Source organism: Oenanthe melanoleuca, chromosome 7 (genome assembly GCF_029582105.1).
Source record: "Oenanthe melanoleuca isolate GR-GAL-2019-014 chromosome 7, OMel1.0, whole genome shotgun sequence".
Taxonomy (NCBI): Eukaryota; Metazoa; Chordata; class Aves; order Passeriformes; family Muscicapidae; genus Oenanthe; species Oenanthe melanoleuca.
In genome coordinates this window covers 18,687,780-18,703,646 of record NC_079341.1, presented here as the reverse complement: position 1 = coordinate 18,703,646, position 15,867 = coordinate 18,687,780, and the positions used below count along the sequence as shown (strand labels likewise).

At 37.5% G+C, this 15,867-nt stretch overlaps 1 protein-coding gene across 4 annotated transcripts in view; it reads right to left on the bottom strand.

Annotated features, from left to right (window-relative positions):
• STK39 (serine/threonine kinase 39) overlaps positions 1 to 15,867 on the bottom strand; it is a 76,319-nt gene that overhangs the window by 35,591 nt on the left and 24,861 nt on the right. For all 4 annotated transcript variants that reach the window (XM_056496324.1, XM_056496323.1, XM_056496325.1 and 1 more), the window contains exons 9-12: positions 13,523 to 13,571; positions 13,351 to 13,416; positions 1,807 to 1,929; positions 1,662 to 1,694 (exon numbers count right to left, since the gene is read on the bottom strand). In XM_056496324.1, the coding sequence (XP_056352299.1) occupies positions 1,662 to 1,694; positions 1,807 to 1,929; positions 13,351 to 13,416; positions 13,523 to 13,571 (271 nt within the window). The remainder of the gene's footprint in view (positions 1 to 1,661; positions 1,695 to 1,806; positions 1,930 to 13,350; positions 13,417 to 13,522; positions 13,572 to 15,867) is intronic.

The following is a 15,867-nucleotide window of genomic DNA, read 5'->3' as shown; positions in this document are numbered from 1 at the left end:
ATGCACACAGTGAGAATTCCAAGCTGCTACTCACAGTACTTTTGTGTAACAGTTTTGGTTGTTAAGGAAGTATTACATCTACCCATATGCAAGGACCTAGCAGCATATCAAAGCAGGTATCACAGCTCAGAGGATGTTTTCCACAGAAAAATCAGGAACGCTGATATATTTCACATTATCACTCCTCCCTCACACTATGATATCCTCCCAGCTCTCAACCCAAATCTGTATGAAGTCTCAAGCAAAAGTGTATCCTATATACAGAATGCACCAAGCTCCTCTACCCTACTACGATCTCATACCCAACTTGGCATAGTCACCAGTCACTGAACAGCCTGTTCAAAGGTTACAAAGGGTTCAGAAGCCCTCCCTAAATAAAGACTTGCATCATAAATTTCATATGACAATTTTTTAAACAGTTTTCTATACCAAAGCTACTTTAAAAAATTTGCACAAGACCCATATTTTATTATCTGTGTATTTTCAGCAAACATTGAATTTTTGGAAAATTATTTTTCACAATAACTAAAATGAGAACAGGGTTTTTTCTGCTTCAATTAAATTTCTTCCATTCATATAAGCTAGTCTTATTTCTGCATCTTCAACAGACACATTATGCCAGTACATAGGAATGTGGATCCCAAAGACCCGAGAGGCACACACCAACAGTGACAAGATGTACTAGTTTTAGTTCCAAGTCATCTTCTAGAGCATTTTGGGAAACAAAAATCAACAGAAGACTTCAAACAGAGTTTTTTTTTCCTCTTTCATAAACTAAGCAATTTTTTTATTCTGAGTTACCTGTATAAACTGGGTCACAAGCAGTAAAACTCCCAATATATAAGACAGAAAGGCTGTGTGGTGAAAGTCTTTTTTTTATACCCAGCTCACATAAAGTATCTCAGATGCTGAGGAGGAGTGTAAATTAGGTCTGCAATGGAGACACTGGGGTCATCACAGGAGCTAATGGGACTAAATCTGGCAGGAAGCTGCTAGGCTTTTAGAAGACTTCTCTGACACCAATGAAAATCAGAGGATCTAAAACTGCAGGTGAAGTGGCAAGGGTCACCCACCCAAGGAACAGACATTTTTAAAAACCATTTAGTCTTTAAGCCATAATCCTATTAAACAATTGATTATATCAGCAATGCTTCCCACACTTAGCACAGGGCCACGAAATTCTGTATAGTATTTTATTCTTCTGAATTAATCTAATATGCTTTAGTAGTGAACTATTTTACTGTGTATGGAAGAAAATATTTTAATTAGAAGCTACATGTCATGATATAGATCCTAAGAAGAAAAAATTATTTGGAGATGTTCTGGCTACTCCAATGCAGCCTTCATTACCCTTACAGACAGCAATTAATGTGATCTAGTTGCAAAGATTCATTTAAAACAGACAAATTACCTATCTTCATGAACTGTCCTGGGCACAAACATAACATGACTTTTAAATTCCTATCCATCTTATCCACTGTGTGCTGAAGTTCATTGTTACAGGCACAATGACATTCTGCTCTATCCTCACAAGCACTTGTCATACAAGGCTGCAGAACAATACTCCCAATTCAATTCACATTTCTAACAGCAGACATGAAAAAGAAATCCCTTTACTCAAATGCTTGAAAGTAAAAAAGAATTGATAAAGACATTTTTACCTCTGCATTCTCTTCCTCTTTCAGTCTTCGTGACTGTAAAACAAATACAGTGAAATATTGAATGTTATGCAGATTTATGCAACAAAGATCCAGAAATACTAACAATTAACATAAAAGACAATGTCTTGACACAAACAGAAAATACCTTTTCCTGAGAAATAGCAGCTTTGCCTTCCTCACTTTTCTCATCCATTTCATCATCACTCCATTCCCAATCCCCATCTTCTGTTTTATGGAGGTGACCACTGGAACCTGGCACTCGTCTGACCTACCAAAATATTATATACAGACATCTTTAGTCTTTATTGGTGTTCTGAGTAATAAGGAATTATTTGCAATTTTTATTCTATGTGCTCTTATTAATTTGCTGCAGGAGCCACTAACAGATTCTAATATCTGACCTCCTTAAGCCAGTGGTGTTTCAATGTCTTGCATTGTATAAGCAGTGATCAACTTGGCTCTACATTCTGTTGGCTGGTGGCAGTGATGGAAAACAACACAAAACAGGAGAAAAAGCTAAATATAAAAATCTGACTTAAAAAATTACAGTGCCTTTCAACATAATGAAACTTTAAAAAAAGGCTAAACTGGTATTAGCCCTGCTCTAAACCCCTATGGTTTGCTGCAAACCATAATATGCAGAGAGATGAAGCATGTGACAAATTCCAGCTGCTTCTAAATCTCAGCAGCTACCATACCAGCAAGATGCATGAGATGAAAATAGTATGTACCACTTCAAGTCTGAGACCATGAACTTCAAAGGAAACTGTGATGCAGGCATTAATACAATTTCTCCAAACAAATCTTCATAGAGAGCTGGGCACTCATGCTATTTCTGTACTGGGCTTAGGCCAACCATAATTTGGAGCTGGCTGGATTGACACCACAAGAGGATGAGTGATAAGGGCCTTCTTCCAAAACATTGTCCATTCACAGATATGTATCTTGATGTCTGTCTGGACTCTTTTCCACTCTTCTTTCCTTCACTTCCCAAACACTCACCTGCTCCCTCTCCCTTCCCTTTTGCACACATAAGACTAACCCAGAGAAGAGGGTGACATTTTCAGACCTCAGCACACTTCTGCACTTCCTTCAGTCCTTACAATATTGCTCCCTTGCATTTCTTCCCAGTAAAACTGAATTAGAGCGCCCTATTCAGTTTCTCCGTATTTTGTTCTCATTTTTAACTGAGAAGAGGGGAAACCTATGCAGGACATTGAGGGAATACTATACTCAATCTCTTGATGGACAAATTCTGTGCAATTTTCCCCGTTTCCCATACCAACCTCCTGTTGGACCAGTTTTAGCCTAGCTACCTCCAAACATGGTAGAAGCAGCTTGTGTGTGTTTGGGAGAAAGGACCAGGCAGACATCAAAGCAAGCAGTAGCACTGCAATTCTTTACTCAGCTGCAATTAGCCCAGGCACAACCAGTGGGCTCTTACTGTCGACATTGTCAGGGATCAGCACAGGCACAAGGTAATCTAGCAGGCAATTTGCCTGCTGCTTGTGGATGTAATTTATTATCTTTCAAGGAGACTGAGGTAGGCTTTTGTTTAACAGCACAGGCATCTTCCAAATGGCTCTACACAAACCTAGCAGAGGACATCATCCCCAGCTAAAACCATCTTTTCCAGCACAATAGGATATATTGGTTTACAGCCACATTCAAACACTGCATCATGCACTAATCAGTATCTCTTCTGCTTCCATTTTCAGTTCTTTTGAAGGCTTATTCTAAACAGAATGATTTTAATGGGGCTTAATGATGCTTGCATCATTTACAGAGAGGAGCTCAATTCAAGTTTTTAAATAGACTGCCTTTTAATAAAAAATAAACAAATGGCTCAAAGAAAAGAAACTTAGCACAAAGCAAAATATCATGTTAAATTAAATTATTTTCTTGAGAGGTTTCTGAAAGCAGCAAAACAAGTTTACTAGTACTCTGTTTCAATCTGACTGATTCCCACCAGCACACATGTTCACAGGAAAGAAATTATAATTTCAGCTAGAGCAAAGTACCCAACCTATACAACTTCCAAAAAGGTGAAGTTGTTGTCTAGAACATTTTTTAAATTGGTGTGCATGCTTAGCACTTGCAATGTTTGGTGAATTAATTTTTAGACTAACAAGCCTGGCATTGATCACTCACTTCTGGTTAAAGCCTTAAAGAATCAGTCACATATGGAGGGCATGTATCCTGCCTAGGTGAAAGAAAGAGCACAAGTGGCACACCATGTCTGCAAATAAATTGTCTCTTTGTCCATTGTAAACATTTCACTCTAGTATCAGATATTGGATGGAAATATACATAATTCATAAAATATATTAAATTTCTGTTCTAGCTATCACTTGAGATACTAATAGCAGACTGATACCACACGCAGCATGCTTGTGTTCCACTCCAATAATAACAGCATTAAGACAACTAAGAATATTCTCTATATTTCTCCTGATACCCTGCTACAGGTTTTCCATTTTACAGAGAGGAATAAAGCAGCAAACAAATGAAGCTATTTATGCACAAGGGCATAAAGCAAATCCAGGACAGAGCATAGAACCTAAACAAACTTCTTGTGTATCTACAAAAATAAGAAGTAAGTTGGTTTACATTTTACATTGCATGCAGTAGCCATACAAATGCAATATCCCTATCAGCTTCAGTCAAAAATACACATTGAACATTCCTTATGCTAGAATTGTAGCTCTCAGGAAGTATTTCAGAGGGAAAGGAAAACAAAGTAAAATATGCTAAATTCTGATTTGGATTTTACTGATTAAAAATCGAAATGATCCTTCCAAAATACGAACTAAACTGATCATTACTTCAGCTAATAAAGAAAACAATGACAGTTCAATTTTACAAGACAAATTAACACATATTAGAAAATATATTTCACGTAAGTCAGAAGACACCAGAGAATAAAAAATTACTTTGAATGACTGGCAGGTAAACTACAGTCAACACAAAAGTAGCTCGGAACATTGAAATGTACAACCAAAAGCCATTTATAGGAAGAAAAGCCTAATTAGGCACTATCAACATTACCACAGCTGTGGAAGAAAGACATTATGAACATGAGTTAAAGCAGAGAATGCTTGGACAAAATAGTGAGTGAAAAAACCAGAACTGCCACAGAATAGTAATTACATTAATAGTAATAGTAGTATTGCTATTTATATTGTTCCTGGTTAAAGTTGATTGCAGAATACAATATAGTTACAAAGATTTAATTACAAACTAAGCTGCTGTATTTGTCTCCACCCTTTTAAAGTAGGATACAGATAATTTAACATTTCCTGCCAATAACACCATGCACTAGCTTTCCAGGAGAATGTTTGCCACATTTCCCAAGGCTTGATAGAAAGAAGACTACAACATAGAGAAACAAAAGTTGTTCTGTTCTAGGCACTGATGTGCTCACTATATGTGGATGTTAGAGACTGGGAATAAAAGAATCTATTATTCATTCCTGTCCCATCCTCTTAAACCATTCTGAATGCTAAAAATATCATCATGGAAAAAACCCTTAGTCTTTCTTTGTTGTTCTCCTACCTGGAAAAAAAGTTAGAATTTGCAGTGTTTCATACTCATATGCAGAAATTATTGGAATATTCCCTGGAGGAATCAATTACACTGGAAGCTTAAAGTCAAGAAATATAAGATCATTATATCTTTCTTCATGAAAGAATAATACAGAAGACCAATAATTCTGCATTGGACAGGACCTCTTCAGCTTTCTACTGGTTCTGGAAGAGAATCCTTTTTAAGGGATAACACAGCAGAAGTCAACGAAAAACAGATCTCTGTTAAAAAAAAACAACAAAAAACCAACCAAAAAGCAAATAAGATAATCTGCTTTAAATATTTATGGAACTGGTTTGTTTTTATATGCCAAAGAGTATAATGGTTACACGATGACAACTGTGACACCCAAGGGCATGGCCATCAATTGAAAAGACTGCTACACTCCCAATCTGGAAACGGAATACAGCGCAGCTATCAGTGAGAGGAAAACAAAGGCATTATTAGCTGAAGAGAGACACGATGAGGGAGCACATTCCTGCACCTCTAAGGAAATGATGAGAAAAGTACCAGTGAATCCATGTGCCAAGTCCTCATCCACTCCGGGGATTCCTTGTCCAACACCCCCCCTTTTCCACTCTTCACCAATTCTTATACTGCTGGGATAATGCTGCTCAGAGACAGCAAAATGTAGGGGCTCAGAGTAAGACACTATGTCATTACCAAAACATCTTTTTTACAAGTGCAAGTATTCCCTGAACTCCTAATTCTGCTTTCCTTAAACACAAGGTTTTACCTAAATATTGCAACATACTTATTATCTCTGCTTTCAACCTGAGTACAAAATTGGAATCTGATTTTGCTTTGAGAAATTGCAGTTTTGCTAAAATTCCAGTCACATGGGAAATGTGCAAATTTAGTAACACAGTATGATTTTTGGTTTTCAGACATTATTTCTCCATTTATTAGTTCCACTACGTAAACTTCTGAATTACTGAATGTTATTAGCTGCAAATAATTCTTTCACTCACATTTTAACAATAGTCCTTTCAGGCATGAACGTGTACCTGTGCTCAGGAGGATGTTTTCAATTAATTGTGCAGAGGAGATACACTGCTCCACAAAAGTGTCATTTTGCCTCAAACACAAGGAATCCCAAATGGCTATCAGGCATGACCTGATGGCTAATTCACACATGCAGAGCGAGGCTCTTTTCTATCCTCTTTCTTTTCCCTGCCTGCTTCCCTCTACCCTTCCAATCAAATTAAGGTGCCAAGGCCAAGGATACCCGGCAAGAATCAAAGAAAGCAAATTAGTGAAGTATCTCAGTACTCTGAAAGATGAAGACAGATCCAGATCTTTAGAGTTTTCTTTCCTGGCTGCTCTAATGAATGCACATCATGATGGTGAAGAAGACTTTCCAAAAGAAGGATCACTAAATCCACCTTGATAATCATAATTTTCCAATTCTACCATGCTTTTCTATCATCCAAGCTGTTTACTTTCTTAAAATAATCAGAGGTGAAAAGAAAGAAGGCAAATACAGCCTCATGTAGTGTTTTCATTATTCAGTAGTAGAAAACTCATTATAAGGTGGGTTTCATTGTCAGCATTAGAGACAGAGTAAAGGATATTCAGGAAAACAATCTATTACTGCAGAATTCAAAGAAGAAATTACTATGACTTTCACTTACTTGCAAACTCAGAGGCTTGAAAGTACCATGCCAAGGTGAAATTCTAATTTCTACCTTTTTCTATTTTCTCCAAGGTTTCCAATTGCTTATGTACATAAGAGAAATTACTGTAATACACTTTCTGCATTCCACATAGATTTTAAAGAGACCTGAATTTATTCAAGGTTTCTCTCAAATATTAAGGTGATCAAATTAAAAACTAAGTGTAGTTCTCCAAGAAAAGTCATAAATTAACATGAAAATAATTAACAGAGATCTGCAATTTTTATAAAATCCAATTTTCTAAACCTCACAGTGTTTCTATTTTAATCAGATATCAAGAAGCAGCATGCATTCAGCCAGCCTACAGCATTTAAAAGCCCAGAGCTGGAGGGAGACTCCCAGCCTGTGAGTGCAGACACAGCTCTGGCAGGATGAATCCCACCGGCCTGCGGCACTGGATGTGGCTGCCCTCTGCTGCCAGGAAATCCCACACAGCCCTGCTGGGATCTGCAGCCCTGACACTCCCTTTCTCTTCCCATATTTCTGACTTTACCTTTAGCTGCAGGTGCACTGTTTGAATAACCTTCTTCTGGAACTGTTTCTCAGAGCTAAACAGAAGAAAACTATTACTGTTCCAGCCCTTCTTTCTGCTCTGCTGGCTTTCATCTACTTGTTCTGGTTAAAACCTTGAAGTTTCCAGATCCAGACATAATTTTAATTCCTTGAGACAAGAGCTAAATTAAGTCCCCTATAGTATCACTGCATAGCATCATCTCAAGGATGTCCTACTTCACCTGTACTTCCCTTGCAGCTCTTCCCAGGAACTTCCAAGAGTATGACCAGTATCAAGCACAAGTGCAGGGGGAAAAGGAATGTCAAAACAAATGACGCATAATTATTTTTGGTATTGTATTTGTAAAAGCTTTACAGGGTCTAACCAGGAAAACGTATTTACTTTACACTTTCTTCAGATTCTTGAGCCTGGGCTCTTTTCATTTTAAATTTCCCTCCCCTTTTTTTTTTTTTTTTCCCTAACTCTAGGGCTAAATATTTAATTTCTCCATATAAAAGCAAAAATTCTAACATACCTATTCCATCAGTCTTTAAGCAAATGGTAACAGGTGGGAATGCTGCATCTGAACATCCTGGCTTTTAGAGAATCCTCTTTGCAATTCAACTGCCTGCATGACTTTCCTGACAAACTTCCCAAAAAAATATAAAGTCACATGTAATACACATTTCCACATCCTCCCAAAATTCATTGTTACCTTTATGAACAAAGGCAGAAAGGCTGTCTCTTCCAGAATGGAAACTCCATGACACTAAGGTGATCCAAGCTAGCCAGCTGTTGCTGCCTGCATTGACACAATATTGATTTGGCATATAAACTGGGAAAACTATTCAATATAAACTAATTCAACTGAGATACTTTCACTTAGGAAGCCATTTCAAATCCAAGAGAAGTGATCTGGTATTGGATGTCATGCAAGTGAAACATCTGAGGTTTAATTTCTCACAAAGTAAACAGGTAAAACCAGCACCTTCCTGCACATTTTCAGTCACAGAAAACCAAATCCTTACAAAACAGGGCAATAAAATAGGATTATTTTCTGCTTAATTACAAGGCTTACTCCCTGATCAAAGACTATCACCAGCATCATACACACTCGAACTTCCTTTATCCTGTCTTGATTCTTTAATAACGACTCCTTCAATAGCACTTGTAAGAAAATCCTCCTCCAGTTCTGCAAGTTTCAACAGCTTCAATAAATGCCAAATACTTTGAGCTACTGGTCTAATCAGAAAAGTTCTCTCTGACCCCCTGTCAGTCCATGTTTAAGTTGTTTTTGAACAAGACAACAGGTCATGAGCACAACATTAGCTAGGGAGCAGATCAATGCATCTACACAAGAGACAAGAACTCACTGCAAAAATGAATCTGAAGTGGAATCATGACAGCCCATGGACTGGAACACACCTTCCAATAGGGAGCAGGGCTACTTTTCAACTACTAAGCTGAATCATGCATGAGCTTTTAAATCCAAATTATTTTAGATATGCATATGGCTGTTTGAAGTACATAAGCACTCAACTAAGCCATGGTTTGTTTCAAAGCTCACTTTTTCTGTAACAATTAAATCCATTTAAGAAGGCACAAAATCCAACCTCACAAGCAATCACACAGATGGTAAAAGCACCCTGTGAAAGGAAAGACCGACAAACTCATACTGCAAGGAGTTCCATGCATCTAATAGCACAACTATTGTTGTGCAACTATTGGGTGGCAAAAACACTAAGCAATCTTCTTCCTTTATAAGAAATGTTAAAACAAAGCTGATACAACTGCATGTGTCTGCCCCTTAAAACACTTACAATTGTACTACCCACTAATGCAGGCACTGCTTTCTCATTATTAGAACTGCTGTCAAATTTACATTACATTTTTGGAAAAGGTGTTTTTATTAAATTTCCCTTCCAACAACTTCTTGAAAATAAAAAAAATACCTGACATGTTGTGAACGGCAATTTCTCCTTTTTTTTTTTAAAGTATATTCAACTGTATAAACACAGTTCCACTTTTTTTTTTTAAATCCACTGTTCTGGATAACCTGAAAAATTAATCCTCTGCAATGGAGGGCCCTCCCTCACACAAAGCCTTGCCAAACACATATTTATAGTTCAGCTATTGCCTTCCAGAAAAAGTGCTCCAGTATGGCACATGTCCCTTCACTTTATATGCCAATATGATTTAAATAACCTTTTCTTAAACTGTAAAGAAAAGTTAATATACGATTATATTAACAATCTGAGCTCAGGTTCATGTTGCTCTCTGCTTTTCAACTCAGCTATAGTCCAGCTGTACTAACATACATCACTGGTGAGATGTATCTATCAGATTAAATCCATTATTGAAGCAAGGAAGGGCTGCACATGTATGTCTTGCTGAGGTGCAGTCATGCTGTTATAGCTGTCCAAGAAATCTGGCATATAATGATATTTTTCTCATTAAATGCAGGGGATTGATGATATCTTATGTCATGAAACATGATCATTACCTTAAAATAGCTGTACTGAGGAGCTAGAATTCCAACCCATCCATAAGAGATTTTTTAGTGAAGTATAATAAAAACTGGTATCACTCACACTAATCATCTCTTCATGCTGTCACAGATTTTTCCCACTAACATACAGCTCTCAGCTCTAAAAAAATCTTCTATTAAGAGCACAATGCAATACCATCATTCCAAAAATAGAATTCAAGCCCAATTACTGCTCAGGGTTTTTTTTTACTAGCAGCACTTCAGACAGTAATAAAATGAAATGCAGATACATGTTTTTTCCCTGTTCACTTTGTAGAAGTGACAGTCATGCAGGAGATTTTAAAAATTAAAAAAATAGGATTATAAAACCATAAAATTGACCCAGGGCCTTTGGGCATACAGAGTACTTACAGTTATAATTAATTTTTTAGTGTCACAAGATTTGAAAACTGACTGTGGAACTCTACAAGCTGTTTCAAATTTCAAATTGCTCTATTCCAATACAGCAATCCTAATCACAAATGAAACGATTTAGTGTTCAGTTAGAAACTAAAACTACTTCAGAATGTGTTATAAATAGTATATGTAAATCCTTGGTGGGCTGTTTTATGCCAGCAATGCACACAGCCCTCATTCAAGCAGGACAGGGCAGGCTGCTCTACTATCACATCATCTAATCAGGCAGAGGCACAAGGTGTCAGGGCTCCTACATTTATATCAATGACAAAAGTGTGGCTTCAGAGTATGTCCCTGCTTGCCCAACCACACTGAGCTTGGACCATTCTTCACAGCCTTTTCTCCAGCTCTTCTTCATACCAGCAATGCTCTCACAGGTGAGCAGTCCCATTAGTAAAACCCAGAATTGCCAGTAAGAAGTTGCATGATGTAACACTCACTCCTGTGGATCAGTACCAATATGTATCTAACCAGGTCCTGCACAGAAAGAGGCAAGACATGCTCCTCCTGTATAAGTGGTTCAGCATTATCCTTAATTACTAGGCTAGGGCAAGGACGAAGGACATAATTCAAAATTCAGCAGAATTAAAAGCAAACAAAACAATGGAACAGGGGAATATATCACTTACAACTCTAATGTTAAATAGCATTTTAAACCACAATGATGATGTTCAAATGGAAAGATGTTGCTCAAAGTTATCAAATTGGGGTTTAAAGTAGGACACCTTTACAGCAACAAATGTTTTCTTCACACATAGAAGACCTATGTACCTGCTTTCAGGATTTCACAAACAGACCAGAAGTCACATTCAGAAAAAACAGATGCAAGAATATGCTATAAAGGCCAAAGCAAAACATGTGAACACTATGTCAAGAGAGAAGAATTTAAAGTTAAAACTAAACTGAGCCAGAGTTCCGGGTAACAAGGCAAGCAATTATACATGTGGTAAATGGAAGAAAAATTAGATTACTGCAGGGCAGATCTGACATCTGTACTAGCTGTGGTGCTACAGATCATTAGTCATGGGCATTTTACACCAAGCGCTACAGAAGATAATTTAAGCAGTGATGACACCAGCTCCTTCCTATCTATTGCCCTAGTGATATTAGCTTTTCAATTACAGGGGTTACTTCTTCCAAGAGCAAGCTCTTAAACATTTTACATGTTAATGTTTAAGCAACCAAATTCTACTTACACAAGCTTTTTAAACAAAACCCCAGAGTTTTATTATTAAAGTACATTTATATTTTATGGTGTCTTAAAAGAGCAGCTACATGCACAGTTCTAACAAGTGAATTAAACTTTAAATCTCCAATGAATTTTAATATTGTGTCCCTTTAAAATATAAATAATTTAGCATTTTCAGTAGCTAAAACCCAAATATTTTTTCCATTTACGATGTAATTAAAGACAAATTAATTTGTCTCCACCACTGTATAGCTTGGATTTCTTAAGATTCAAACCTCTTTCAAATTAGAAAGAATTGTCAAAAAAGTAATTCAGAAAATTACTTCTGGCGGTGTACAGGAGGCTACCCTGCATTCCCTTCACAATTCCAAGTGCTATCCCATCTACAGAAATATAAAGTGTAGGTGCATGCATGCTCTAAAGCTGACCCGGGGATGCAGCTGGGAGAGGAAACCTCCGGAGGCCACGCTCTGCCAGGAGCCCGGCTGGTACCAGCTCATCTAAATCACTCCTGCGCTCCCGAGGTGCGAACCGAAATCCAGAGGTTTTCTCCAGCTGGATCGTGGTTTATGCGGGCATTGCTGCCACCGCACGGCCAAACCCTGAACAACTCCTTTCCCCGTCGCACTGCGAACCTGCTCACACAGCACCCCTGCCACAAACCCTCCCAGCAGCCCTTCCTGCTCCAGACTCTCAGAGCCCACATCAATGAGCTCCCAAAATTACCGCCATACAAAGACCATTTGAAGGAACTTTAAGCACTCAGGTCCTGCTGTCTCTTCCAAATGTGAGCCACTAGCTGTGAGAACATTTCAATGTTGCAGAATTACACCAAACCAATACTCCCAAAGACAACAAAATCATACAAGTGCCGGTCAGGGCAGCTGCAGTCTAACTGACATGCCAACAAAGGCTGAAATAGCTCCTTTTCTGAAATGCTCTCCTCAAAATACCCCCCCAGTAAGCCTGCTTTTAGAAGGCCACTCAGCACACTGTGTCACCTGCAGAGCTCAGCAGTCTCTGAGCAGGTGCCCCATACTGAAAAGGCATGGTGAGTTCAGCCACAACAGAAAGGGAAAAGGGAGTTCAATAATTTTTCCCACGACAAACAGGAGCCTACATTCATTCCTGTTTCTTAGCTCTTACGAACAGCAGTTTGCTCCATATTTAAAGGTTTTTAAACACTTACCTGTTAGGAGTTACTATTTTTTTTTATTCTGCTGCACATGACTTGGTAAGCTCATTTATACAAAGGCACCAGAGAAATACCAGCATATGCCATAGCTGTGGGTTTAACACTGTCACCTGTGGAATAAGGCTTCACTGGTCTGAAAAACTCAGCAGCACTCTTGCAGAATTTCGACCTGACTTTTTGGGAATAGCATTTGATATAATCCAAATAATCAGGTAGCTGTCAATAAATGCAATTTAAAGTATCTTCACCCTTTCCCTAGGTGATCAATGAAGATATGCATTGTGCAGTTTATGAACCTACATATTTGCAAGTCAACTTTTTTTCTCACACCTACTTCACCTGTAGCTTTCTAAAAGGACATGAGAAAAAAATTGTACCAAGTATGACAAACATCATGTATCATTTTGACAAGGTTATAAAGGAAGTAAAAATGCCTCAGAGCTTCCTAGAGAAAGGAAGACTGCAGAAAACATTCATTCAAAATTCACTATCTTTGAAGGACTACATTAAAAGTATGGCTCAGTAAGTCAACTAAAAATGTAAGGCAACTGAGGAGTCCCTGCTTTATTTTCCATACCAGTCAAGAAAAATACATTAATGCACTCACCTTTTTTGCTCTTTGTGCTATATTAGGTGTTCTAGTGAGAAGCTTTTCAATCAGGTATTCTCTATTCTGCAAAACCAACATTTGTTAAGTTAAAAATCAATACAAGGAAAGAAGAAATTTCACATAGATTTTAAGGCAGAGCAAAATTTACTCGTAGGGTTAAACGTTTTACCTTGGCTTTCTGGAAAAATTTGCATTTTAAAAGTTCTGCTGCTGTGGGCCTGAAAGATCAATAATAAATTAGAACAGAAAACAAAGACCCCTCTCAGTGAATACAGTACAAGACGTTAGTTAAATGGTACGTCTCTAAAACTTTTGAATTAGTACTGTATGAATGGGGAATGAATGATAATAGCTGCTGAATTAATTCACACAAACTCACTTACCACACACAAAAAAATTAAGCCTCTCTATGGCAAAAATACCAAAAAAGAAAGAGAAAAAAAAATAAAATCAATCTCTTAAGCTGCCAATTTTCCCCTTTTTTTTGTTCAACACAAATGCATTTAACCTTTTAAATAAAACCAAATAAGACAAACAAAAAAAACTCACAAAAAAGGCAGGTATTTTTTTCCCAAAGTGACTCTATGAATATAATTAAAACTTTGCTCCACAGCAATAAAAGCATAATTACATTTTCCATACAGCAGCATCAGTACCTCCTATTGGCATTATTTTACTTTATTGATGTCAGCAGATATTCTCAAGAAACTATACTGACACTATTAAATTGATGCATAAACCAAATAGAGTCATTTGGATCATCTTCCAATCAGATAAATACAAACCAAAACAACAGCTGTAAGGTAAAAACTGACACACTTCGTTTTTACTTGCAGTTCTGTTTAAGTCTGTTTCAGCATTTCCAAAAGATAACCACAATGTCACAGCTACCAAAGTGATTCCAACAGGAGGTTTTGTCTCCCTAGCTTCAGAGATCCAAAAGGCTACTTATCTAGCCAAAGCCAGACTCTGGTACTGAAGCAGACTCTGGAGAGAAAGTGAAGCATCTCTTGGGATCAGATAAAATCCTCTATCATTTCCATTAGGAGCCTATACCACCATCCGGGACTAATTTTGAAACAGCTTGACACAAATTTACAGAAGTCAAAATCTTCAAGACTCATAATTTCTAAATGAACAGAAGTAACATCTGCTCTAGTTTTCCCTTTGAATTCCAACAAGAGATTGAATATAGAACAAACTAGGTAAGGCACTGAGAAAGAATCCATTTGAAAAATCTCCATCTCAAGAAAACCCCAAACATCTGACATAGTTTATTTCCTTGAAGAGAAAATCTGTAAAGTAAGTGAATGAAAGAGGAGTAGAAAATTGTATGTATGTATGTATAAGTTCATACCTGCAAGGATTAATGAAACAACTCTTGACATTAACAAAAAGAATTCAATTTAAACACAGACAGTAGGTTCCATAGAGCATGTATTTTTCTTCACCTCCAAAGCACCAAGCTCTACAATAAAGGAGTTCTGATCAGTGATCCTGTGGAGACCATCAGATTCAGTAGTAATTCATACATGTATTTTGGATGAGCAAAAAGAAAGGGAAAACTACTTAAAAGAAAAATCAGCTTCTGTGCCAAAGTTTTAAAATTCTTGAAGTACAGTACCATCACATCTCACAACAGGGCTATGCACACTTTAAACTATGTTTTAGTAAAGTTTTATCCAAACTAGTGTTCTCCATTCCTCTACCATTAATCATGCCAGACACTTCTGAACAGGTCTGGACATGCTTTCTGGCCCTGTTCTTCCATACAAGCTGTGGCGATGAATTGTACAGAGGACTGTGAGCAGCATCCTTGGCACTGGGGAGAGAGAAACACCCACAGAGATCCCCAAAAGAAAAACATCATAGTCTGAGCCAACAGCAGTGCAATGCCACTCCTAGAATTTCCCACAAAGAGCAAAGACTTCTCCCACAACTGACATGATGGCTATGGAGGGATCTTCATGAAAAGTTACATCCTGGATTGTAAGAAATATGAAAAACAGTGATGACCCCCCAGTATAAAAACAATTGCCCTATAACTGTTTATATCTGAACATCTATTTGCTGGTCTAATTGTTCCATGAAGGTATTGCATGTGTTTTAATAAATGTATAAATTTAAGTAAGTACCTTAAACACCAATGTTTCAAAACCGATGCCTGTACTACACGTCAGGTAGCTCAGCATTATGCATTCGAGGAGACAAGGAAAACTCATTTTATTTACTTCTCATTACTTCACACCACTTTAATCTTGCCCTGAAACTTCTTAGATACAGGAAACTAAAAGAACCTTGATTATCAGGAGCTTAATTATCCACTATTATTGTTATTCCTATCTGTAAGCAGCCGAACTGCAGCACTAAGCCTAAAGTATCAGGACTTACTACTAAGACCAACAAGGGAAAGCAGTACACAACCTGAGAGCAAATTATCTTTGAGTGAAACATTTTTCAAGTATTTCAAGAATAAAGACCAAGCCACAATCTTTTTTCTTAATTATACTTGTT